General features: G+C 34.9%; 1 protein-coding gene across 2 annotated transcripts in view; it reads left to right on the forward strand.

The window, feature by feature from the left end:
* Window positions 1-12,055, forward strand: part of CYB5R4 (cytochrome b5 reductase 4) — a 140,145-nt gene that overhangs the window by 58,292 nt on the left and 69,798 nt on the right. For both annotated transcript variants that reach the window (XM_066254151.1, XM_066254159.1), the window contains exons 5-10: window positions 37-66; window positions 3,358-3,418; window positions 4,997-5,054; window positions 5,823-5,916; window positions 8,522-8,554; window positions 10,373-10,495. In XM_066254151.1, coding sequence (XP_066110248.1) covers window positions 37-66; window positions 3,358-3,418; window positions 4,997-5,054; window positions 5,823-5,916; window positions 8,522-8,554; window positions 10,373-10,495 — 399 coding nt within the window. The remainder of the gene's footprint in view (window positions 1-36; window positions 67-3,357; window positions 3,419-4,996; window positions 5,055-5,822; window positions 5,917-8,521; window positions 8,555-10,372; window positions 10,496-12,055) is intronic.

Below are 12,055 nucleotides of genomic sequence, written 5' to 3' on the forward strand. Positions count from 1 at the left end.
ATTCTTAACTTATTTTTTCCCTAATTTACTGTACAGACTATCGTGAGGAAAAGAAAGTCTTAAATGGTAAGTCATAAATTTATAGTAAATAATGAATCATACTCACTTACTTCTGTATAATATTGCTTCACAGAATAATCTGAGGTAGATTTTATATGTATTTATGTACACACACACACACACACACACACACACATACACACACACAAACGATGTCTTTACTTGCCCAAATTTAGAGAATTTGACAGAACTTTATAGATCTCATATTCCAGCCATTACTCTTGTAGTAGTTCCTTCTGTGACATCCCTGAACATGTGTTCATCAGCCCTCAGCTGGAGGGCTCATAGTCATCAGGAGGCAAGACAGAACAAGTCACCTCCTGCAGGCATGGAGCTCACCTCTGTTATCTGCGTATAGGTGCTCAGTAGCCTGTAATCTACTCTTCTCCGGGCTCAGCGGCATTGCTTTCTTCAACCAGTCAGTATGACTTGGAATTATGATTGAACTATATTAATGTATGTTTAGTAAGGGTTTTTTTCTCTCTGCAAAAGAAAGTTTTAGAAATTCAGCTAATAAGCTAGATTGCCAGATGAGTTACCTTTTTATAACTAGAGAAAATAGTCTGTATTGTAGATTAGTTTATGCAGTTTGCAATGCAACAAGTGAAGTTGCTTGGCCAGTATTATAACACTGCATAAATGAGGCAATGATCTTAAATTTCACCTGATAATTGGCTCTTCTGTGATATTACACAACAAACTTCATTTAAAAGACTAATTACTGATGGACCAGGCATTTTGTTTCCCAAACCATATGGCTTCCAGAACCTTTATTTTCCCATTGCCCTGCTTGGATGCACTATATTTAACTGATATCTCAGTTAAACACGGCCCTAGAAATGGACTATAGCATACCAGTGGTCTGGAAACACAGTTACCTCTTAAGACCTTAGATCTTCCAAGATTATTATATGTTCATAACATACATATATTAGCTGCCTCTCATATTTGGCTTATTTAAGTCTATGTGGTAAGTCTGTATTTACAGATGTGATCTGCCTGCCTTCTGTATTGTTATTCATACAGTTGTTTAAAATACTGAGTGGGATAGACCACTATAGTGTTTCCCCAGAGACCTGATCCCTTCAAATTGATAACAATCCATCAATCAGCATTTTGGGGAGAGAGTATTCATTCATTCCAGCCTACTTTATCTAATTATTTTATTCCAATCATGTTAATGTTTACATTAACATCAGATTCCTTCAACTTATTCCGAGGATATTATGTGTAAGCTGTATTATCTGGCCTAAGATGTTATTCTCCTAATAATTTATATTTGTTTGGTACTATGTAGTTTGAGAATTGTTTTATTTGCTTTCTCATGAGATTGCAAGACAGATTTCTTGACTAGTTTGAATTTAAGGAAGAAGAAACAATTTCTTTAAAAAATCACAGTACTGACACTGACCTCACATCCAGATTTCCTGGTCCTAGTCAAATCACGTAAGATTAGAATTGACTCACGGTTTATGAAGTCTGTTAATAGTTTTTTCTTATAAAAATTCTTAGATTGTGATGTGTTTGTTTTTTTATTTATATGAAGCCTCCAAAAGATGTTATATATCTCTTAATAAAATATATGTTAGGACTTCTCAAATAATTTAATAAGATTCTTTTTTCTTTTTTTCTTTTCATTTTAGAAAGAACATGTTTTAATTTTTTTGTTTTATCTCTTTTATTATACTTGTAGTTTTATAGTGGAGCATTCTTCTTTAGACTCACTGCTAATTGCTTCATATTTTTGGCCTCATTATGTCACATCTCAGAGACTTCCTTTGTTTATCTGAAAATTAAGTGTATTCTGCAGAGTCACTTGGGAAGAGATGGACGATGAATAAGGCCTGAGCTCAGGGCGCGCAGAAAGCCTTATCCAAAAAATATGGCTGTTTGACACCTGTTGAAACACTTAACTTGTGTTTCAACAGAAGATTCTGTGACTAAAAAGAACCTTGAAAACCTCTAAACTAGCTTGTATTAAAGATTCCTCTTATCTCTAACTTTATATAATTACTGGGACTTCTTTTTTTTTAAATTTTTTTTTTATTCATTTTAGCAAGGAAAGGGAGAGACAGAGAGAGAGAGAGAGAGAGAGAGAGGAGAGACAGAGAGAGAGAAGGGGGGAGGAGCTGAAAGCATCAACTCCCATATGTGCCTTGACCAGGCAAGCCCAGGGTTTCAAACCGGCGACCTCAGCATTTCCAGGTCGACGCTTTATCCACTGCGCCACCACAGGTCAGGCACTGGGACTTCTAATTTGAGAATTTCAGACCTCACCAGTATGTAAACATTAATTGTTTCCTACACAGTTTGAAAAATAAAAGTACAATTAATGCAGTCAGTTTTTGAAAGTCTTTTAGCAGTAATACTCATTTTTCCAAACAAAATCTTATAGATGAAACAATGCATTCCTATTATGAGAAGAGAGTATTTAATGTTTACAAAATCTCCAGAATACTTCTATTCTCAGTTTTCTAGTACAGTTTAAAAACCACGGCTTTAGTGGACTTTTAGAATGTTTTGTTGCTATATGCCCGCAAGAAGGACTGAAATGAAAAAGAAACAAAATAGTACCACATATCAGTGAGGTTGTGCAGCACCTACAACTCAGTTCTGGTGAGAAGTGTAACTTGGTACACCCCCTTTGGAAAACTCTTCAATAGTATCTACTGAAACTAAGCATATGCATACCCTATATACCTACCAGAAATGTGAGTATATGTTTCTTAAGAATGTACATGTATAAAAATATTTATAACAGCACTTTGAATAATAGCTGAAAACTTTCCAAGTGTCCATCAATAGGAGAATGAATAAATTCTGATATATTCATACAATGTACTACTACTCAGTAATAAAAAGGAACTACTGATGCATTCAACAGCATGGATAAAATCTTAGAAAGCTCCAGGTTTCATTTATTGCTTACTCTCAATCATGCTTATTTGATATAAGAACCGTAATGTTTATAAGGCTGGATAAAAGAAAAAGAAAAGGCTAGACCTAAAGAGAACATATTATACGACTTTATTTTTAGAAAGGTCAAACACGGGCATAAACTAATCACAATATTAGAAGTGAGACTAGTGATAACCCTTGGAGGGATGGTGATTGGGAAGCGGGTAGAAGCAGGGTACAGGCAACAAGGGTGTCTTTTACTTTATGAACATTTATTGAGTGGTACATCTGTGATTTGTGTCCTTGTACAATATTTCCATAACTTTTCTGAAAATATTAAAAGAAAGAAAATGCTACATCTGAAAGCTGTGGCTATTCTATTTATTTTTCTTTATGAAGGTATGCTACCCAAGAGCCAAGGAACAGATACACTTGCCAAAGAGGGTCCTATTTCTCCAAGGTATACATTCTTGTTTTACTTTTTTAAAGTTAAATCAGTTCTAGACCAAAATGTACACATGAAAAAAATAAAACAGATAGGGTTTGATTTATTGCTTACTACATTAGTCATGCTTCTTTGACACAGAGCTGTAGTGCTTTCTTTGTCAGGCATTATTGGAAAATGAACTGTTCTGTAAACATGAGTTTTTAATATAACTGAAGTTTGATTCATTATATACACCAAAACTTTAAAAAAATAAAATAAAAGCATGGTCAAAAAATCTTTCTGAGAGAAAAGAGGGAAGAGAAGGGAAAGAGGGGAGGAAGGGAGGGAGGAAGGGAGAGAGAGAGGTATTATTCCATATGGTTGTACACCCATTGCTTGCTTCTCTGTGTGCTCTCAGGCTCGACCAGCGAGTCCAGGCAGTGCCCTCAGAATGGAGCTGGTGATCCAGCATTCAAACTGGTGTGACCTCTGCACTCCAGCCAGCCAGGGCTCGAAACTTTTTTTTATTATAAAATATACATTCATGGTAGAAAACTTGGAAAATTCAGAGAAATACAAAGGAAAGTGATAAAAATCACTGTAATCCCATCAGCCCTAGGTGTATACTCATAATACTTGGTATATTCCACCCACTTTGATTCACATACCTATTTTCATATTCTCCTCTTTTGATAATATTGGTATTATGATATATTCTTGACCAGTTTTCTATGTCTATGTCATTAAGTATTTTATGAAAGCATTTTTGTCTGCATTTCATTATATGACCACACCATAATTTATTTGATTACTCTGTTTTTTGTATGTCTAATTTATTTTTAATGGAAATGTTTTAAAATGTATTTATTACCTCTTGTCTTAGTAAATTAAGTGGTTCATATATTTTTTTTTCTTAATGACATTTTAAGTGCCCTCAGGGTTATATTTGTTCTTTGTAGTTTTTTACTTTTTCTGCCTTTCTTCCTATCTTCAGTCTATATTATATCAGTAGCATCCTGCTGTATTTGTTAAATCTGTTAAATTAGTTCATATATAATCTGTTAAATTATTGTAATAAGTTCAGGGTCTCTTAAGGCCTCCTCAAGCCTACTTCCTCTAGGATTTACCTATGGGTGCCTATATGTAGGTATAATAAGTACAAAACAGTATCAGTTTGATTAATAGTTATTACAAAACACAAGACTTAGTTTTACTAGTTATACAATAAGCAACCTTGATTAATTAATTTTTGAGTAATATATTTGCGATAGAGAAGTGTAAAGTAATTCTAAGCATGTAGATTTTGTCATGTTCCTTAAGAAAACATTGTGGTTTTTTGTTGTTCTGATAAAGGAAGATTTTAGTGAGGCTATGTGTATAAAAAGTGACTTGTCAAAGATAAATTTTTTTTCTTAATACAAGTTGGAATACATGGAAGTGTGTAAGTATTTTAAATTTGGAAATAATTGCCATTATATAATGGTAAGACTACTGATTATTTGGAAAAAAAGTTAATCTAGAGAAACATATTTCTCACAACATTTAATGATTTAATATATGTTAATGCATGTGATTGCCAATATAATTACTCATTTCCTTGATATTTTACAGCTATGACTGGTTCCAAACAGACTCTTTAGTCACCATTGTCAAATATATTAAACAAAAGGTAAACACATCTTTAAAAATCAGGAAAAAAATTAGTTATGTACCAGGGTCTTTTCTAAGCACTTTTTTTTTGTATTGAGTTACTTTTCACAAGAACTCTATGAAATAAATATAGTTTCTGTATGTTATAATGTGTTCAGTGTATGGTATAAATAAGCAATTTTTAACCTTTTTTATCCTATGGCACACATAAACTAATTACTAAAATTCTGTGGCACACCAAAAAAAATTTTTTTTTTGCTGACCTGACAAAAAAAGGTATTATTTTGATTCATTCACAGCAGATGACTATTATTGAATTGACTGTAGCTAATTTATTTTACTTTATTTTATTTTTTAGTAAGGAGGAAGAAAGGGAGAAGAAGGGAGAGATGAGAAGCATCAACTTGTAGTAGAGTTACTTTAGTTGTTCATTGATTGCTTCTTCATATGTGGCTTGACAGGCACATAAAAAAATAAAAATAATAATTTTTTGTGAAAATATTTATTAAGTACCTACTAGGCACCAAGCAATAGTCTATATTGTAGTTCCTTATGCCTAGAGCTTAGAGACGAGTGGGAAAGGTAAATAGTAAGCACAGGCAGGTATGTAATTCAGATTGCAATATGTGCTTTGATGAGAACTGGGTTGTAGGAGAGAAAAAATAAGAGTAATGTTTATCTCGTGGGTTCTATAAAGAAGTGCCATGTGAAGTTCCACTGATCATGTAGTTGTAGAAGTTTGGAAACAATTACTTTTTAATTTTTCTCATTTTGCTTTCTACTTAAGGACATCAGTTTACACTCAGTAATAGTTGATCATCAGTATGATTCCTTTAGAGCAGAAACAATCTTCAAGGACTATTCATATCTTATACATATTGGTAAGTACCTTATTCTTTATTAATTGCAACAATTTCAGTTTCATTTAAGTATGGCAATAACTTGGTCTAAAGTCTAGGTACTAAATATTTTATCTGCTGTTATTTTGGTTTAATATTGAATATGGTATCATTTTGGTTTATCATTTTTCATCAACTTTTTGTTTGTTTTTTTTGAGAGAGAGAGAGCGAGGCAGAGAAAGGAAGGGAGAGAGATGAGAAGCATCAACTCATAGTTGCAGCACTTTAATTGTCCACTGACTGCTTCTCATATGTACCTTGACTGGGGACACCAGCCAAGACAGTGATGACCCCTTGCTCAAGCCATTAACTTTGGGCTGAAGTCAGAAACCTTTGGGCTCAAGCCAGCGACCATGGGGTCATGTTTGCGATCCCATGCTCAAGCCAGCAACCCTGCACTCAAGCTGGCGAGCTCATGCTCAAGCTGGATGAGTCTATGCTCAAGCCAGCGACCTTGGAGTTTCAAACCTGGGATCTCAGCAGCCCAGATTGATGCTCTATCCGCTGTGCTACCACTGGTCAGGCTCTGTTATTGCTTTTTTTGTTTTTTTTTCCTTTTTCTTTTTAGTGAGAGAGACAGACAGGAAAGGAGAGAGATGAGAAGTATCAACTCGTAGTTGTGGCACTCTTAGTTATTCATTGATTGTTTCTCATATGTGCCTTAAGTGGGGCGCTCCTGCCAAGCCAGTGACCCCTTGCTCAAGCCAGCAACCTTGGATTTCAAGCCAGTGACCTTTGGGCTCAAGCCAGCAACCATGGGGTCATGTCTGTGATCCCACACTCAAGCCAGGGACCCTGCGCTCAAGCTGGTGAGCCTGTGCCCAAAAGCTGGCAAACTCAGGGTTTTGAACCTGGGTCCTCGGCATCCCAGACCGATGTTCTATCCATTGTACCACCACCTGATCAGGTTGCTTCTTCTTTATACTAATGAAATTGCTAGCAAATGGCACCTTTCCCAAGTTTAACCAATTAGATGTAATCAAAATCAATGTAACTCAGGAGGTACTTGTTGGCTTAGCTTTGTAAGACTTTTACTTGACACCTACAAATAAATCAGTCTCTGGAAGTCTCTGGAAGCCTGTCTATTAATGCTTCTGATAGTGAGCACCCATCCTGAGGTGGTTTCGTTGGCCTGTTTTTTGCCGGTTCTGTCACAGGGGAGTCAGAGCTGCACCAAAACAGCATGGACCGCAAGGTTGTATTGTATCCCTCCGTGGTCAAAGACCAGCCATGCAGTTCACTTCTGTCTGTTTTGAGAGATTACAGATCTATCAAAAGAAAGAGAATCAGGACTGACATCTGGAATAAAAGATATCAGATTCTGAATCCATTTCTGACCCATAATGAACTTGACTCTAGGATTTTACCCTTTTCTCCTTTTATGAGTTTATATTCTCATTGGAAGGTAGACATAAAACAAACAAAAACAACAGCAAGAAGAGAATAATCTTGGTAATTGTTTTAAGCGTGAATTCTCTCATAAAGAACATTTTATTTACTTTTGTAAAATACAGACTAAAATCTCAGCTGACTCAGGGTTCTCTTTGGTGCTTTGTTATTAATGATGTACCTGTAGTCCTAAATTTGGTCAGAATTGATGAATATCGTTTTCTCTCTTATTTTCCCACCATTCATAATTAACTTCAAACCTGAACCCTTTCTTCTAGAAATGTGTCCTATCTTGTTTTTTTTTGTTAGCCTAAGAGACATTAGAAAACACTTAGATGTCTAGGAAAGTATATGTTATTCATTAGCATTGTCATAATTTTTCTTTAAGTCAAACCTCTGTTTGTTTGACTTAAAGCATCTAGTGTGTTTCAAATATTACGGCTAATTTTGTTCACACTGTATGTAGCTAATATTTCTAACATATTTATAAACCAAAAAGACCCCAAAATAGGAAACTCTTGGTTGGTAATATTGGATCAGAAGACTAAAATACTATAAAATTTTAAGTTCCAGATAACCATATGAACACAGTGAAATTTAGAGCAAATATTTATAAAAATATTTCTTAGATCTCTTCCTTCTGGAATGTAAGTTCCTAAGGGCAGAATTTTTCTCTTTCACTAACTGTTGTGCCCATAACACCTAGAAAGTGCATGGCACACATAGATGCTCAACAAACTTTTTTTAATAAAGTTGAATGAACATTCAACTTTAGGGAACAGTAAGAAAGGAGAAACTGAGCTAGACCAGGTCTGGCCTATGTTCCCATGTGCACATGCACACCAAGCATGCATGCCTCTCTCCCTGCCCTGCTCTCTGCTCCATTTGTGGGATATCAGTCTGGGACCATACTTGGAGTAATGTGGGTTACCCACCTGGGAGCAACTGAATGTTTACTCTTCAGTTAATAAGGAGAGAAATGGAAAAATGAAGACATGAATGTAGTTTGTTTAAATATTTTTGACTCTACATTTTGGTTATATACAATTTTTTTTCTTTTGATCTCTCAATATATTTTACTTACTTTGAGAGATATGAAATAGTGCATAAAATAACCCTTTAAATGGTCTTATATGATGTTCATGAACTGTATGACTTAAAGTTGGATTTTAACTAAATATATTTTTTTCTTTTCTAGGGCTAAGCCATGAAGTTCAAGAAGATTTTTCTGGTAAGCTTTAGTAGAAAATAATTATATATATACATACAGATAGACATGTATACATACATGCATATAAAGTAGGAGGTATCAGCATTAATTTTGTTTTCATATATTCCTGTTGCAAAACAGAGACATGATGTTTTCTAGATAAACAAATACATTAATTTTTAAATATACTCTTCCCCTGATTTCTGGGTTTTTTTCTCCTGTTTCTTCCATGTCTTTACCCTTTTCTTTCTTCTCCTTAGAAAGTTTGTCTCCCTTTTATTCTTCCTTCTTTCCTTCTCTCTGCCCTACTCCTGACATTCAGCTTATAGAAAGATAATGGACTAGATAGTTTATCTTGGGTATATATATATATTTGAATGTTTGAGAGAAGATATTAAAGTATGAATATTGCTGCATATAAATACAGTGTGGATTTTACACAGCTCTTGAACAACAGAAGACTCACTATAGAATTGTGATTTCTTAGCTTTATTTTAGATATAATAAAATTATATTTGATTTGCACATGATGATTTGATACAGGTATACATTGTGAAAGGGTTCACATCATTGAATTAATTAATTAATACCATCTGCTCACATATTTACCTTTTAATTTTTTTAGTGAGAATGCGTGTTCTACTCTCAGTAATTACTATTTCAATTATACATACACAATATTATCAACTGTAGTCACCATGTTATATTGTGGATTCTCAGATTATTTATATTATGACTGAAAGTTTGTGCCCTCCCCATTTCTCCCACCCCCAACCCCTGGCAGTCATCATTCTAATCTCTGTGTCTTCCAGTTCACCTTTTCTTTTTTCTGATTCTACATATAGGAGATAATGATGTCATACTTACCTTCTCTGTCTGGCTTATTTCACATAACATAATGCCCTCCAGGTTTACCTATGTTGTTGCATGATTTCCTTCTTTTTTAAGATTGAATAATATTCCATTAGATAGATATTTTTTCTTGTTTTAAAGTACTGTCAGAATACCTTATATTGGTTCTGTCTCCCCTTTTCTATGTGCATAATAACTATAAATTACATAAATTTAGCTCTTTCAAGTCATAAACATATTTTTATGTTTGGTAAGCTTCACATCAATGTTTATCAAAAGAAGTTGTTAAATTGCTATGAAATTTTGTGCTTATGGTAGGGAAGAACAGACATTGTTTCTAAAGACAAAATGACATTAGGTCTTTAAACACACATTCAATTCATAAAATTTAATCAATATATAAAAGTATACTTTATTAATTTACCCATATATTCTAAACTATTTTAATCATTCAACAATAAAAGTAATGTATAGGCTTTCAGTTATCAAAGATTCACATGCAGTTTATAGGAACTCATTCTACTGAGGTGGTTCCTGTGTTCATTCGACTCAGTATTGGTATACTAAATTTACTCATAAGAAACTCTCAGATCCCAACTAAGAAATGTTAAAAGGGTGTAAATTAAATTTACTTTGATGGGTCCATTCAATGGCTAATTTATATATGTCAGTTCCCCTCCTCCCTTTTTTAGCTATATGTTAATTAGTTGCCACTGCTATATTTGAGTATGAAAGCTAGCAATACATATTACTTTGGTCCTTGTTGAATTAGCTTGAAAAAGTTCATCTGAATCTAAAATACGATATATTTAACATCATATAAAGTATAAATAACTTCGGTGAATATGTGCACAAAATCTTATTTTACTAATAATCAGTGTCATTTATAAATACTAGGACATTGGAATTGTTTGAGAAAGATTGGTTTTAAAGTAAATTTTTATATTTAATATCAATGAACATAAATGAAATTTATATTCTTTTCAGTACGGGTTGTTGAGAATGTGGGGAAGATAGAGATTACCCTAAAGAAAAAGGAGAGAACTTCTTGGGAATGTCTTGGTCATCCCCTGGAGAATCATAATTCACTTATTCCAAAGAAAGATACAGGTATGCTCTGCTGTTATTTTGAGTCCTGTGTTTAAGAAATTGTGGTGTTGGTGGTACATTTGTTCCAGAGTGTGGAAGGTCACTTTGGAATGAGCAAAAGGGTCCTTGTATCTGTCTCCCTCTAAGAAGTTGAAATGGGACACCTTTTTTTTTTTTTTTAACAGAGATTAAATTTCATATTCTATCTAACATTCAGGCATAACTAAATTATTAGGTAATAATACCTAAATGGGGAGGCCCACTTGTGCTTAGAATGTTGTGCAACCATTCACTTCTTCAGGTTTCAGTTTATACCCTGTATGCACATCCATTTTTTCTATTAAAAAAGACATGGTTACTGTTTTTCTACTTGCCTAAGCCACTTTTTCAGTTTATGCCTAAAGCATATCATGTATTTCCTTTCTTCATCTCACTTCTTCATTCACTTCCTTTGTTTTTTAAGCATTTTATCTAAGTATAACATATTTATAGAAAAGGGCGCATACTTGATTCTTTTCTATAAGTCATCAAATGCTCTACTTGACTTTTCAGAGTGAACACAGTATATTTTCTCTTTTGAAATTGGTAGGATTTGCTCCTTGTTCCAAGTATTTCAAAGTTTCACAGTTTGATACGCCTTAATGTGTGTCTCTCTCTATCCTTTGGCTGGATATTCGTCCCTTTGTGCTGATCTTTTTATTATGGAAATTTATGACCTTTAGTTTTGGGAAATACTGATTTTTTTTCCCTCCATGGTCTTTTTTTGCTTTCTAGAAATATTTTTATTTTAAACCTCATTAACCAGTCCTCTAAGAACTCTTGATTTTTGATTTTTTAACTTTTGTTTCTTTTTTTAGTATCCTATTCTTATCTTTTTTAAAAATATTACCATAGTGTTTTAGAGGGTTTTTTTTTCCCCCTCTCTGTGTAATCTCTGTGTCTTCAAGGTTTGTTTTGGTCTCTTATTACAGATCCGTTCTTTGAATGTCTGTTTGTCCTTGATTCTGTTCATATTTCAGTTTGGAACTCTAAGAGCCGATTGGAAACTGTGCATTTGGGTGTGGCTTGTCAGCAGTAATATATTAACTAAATAGCGCGATCATTCCTATGGGAAAAGTCTGATGCAGTCTTTTTTTTTTTTTTGTATTTTTCTGAAGCTGGAAATGGGGAGAGACAGTCAGACAGACTCCCACATGCGCCTGACCGGGATCCACCTGGCACGCCCACCAGGGGGCGAAACTCTGCCTACCAGGGGACGATGCTCTGCCCCTCCGGGGCGTCGCTCTGTTGCGACCAGAGCCACTCTAGCGCCTGGGGCAGAGGCCAAGGAGCCATCCCCAGCACCCGGGCCATCTTTGCTCCAATGGAGCCTTGGCTGCGGGAGGGGAAGAGAGAAACAGAGAGGAAGGAGAGGGGGAGGGGTGGAGGGGTGGAGAAGCAGATGGGCGCTTCTCCCGTGTGCCCTGGCCGGGAATTGAACCCGGGACTTCTGCACGCCAGGCCGACGCTCTACCACTGAGCCAACAGGCCAGGGCCTGATGCAGTCTTTTGTCAGTCTCCAGAGTGAACATTCTCCTACCT

This window comes from Saccopteryx bilineata, chromosome 1 (genome assembly GCF_036850765.1).
Source record: "Saccopteryx bilineata isolate mSacBil1 chromosome 1, mSacBil1_pri_phased_curated, whole genome shotgun sequence".
Taxonomy (NCBI): Eukaryota; Metazoa; Chordata; class Mammalia; order Chiroptera; family Emballonuridae; genus Saccopteryx; species Saccopteryx bilineata.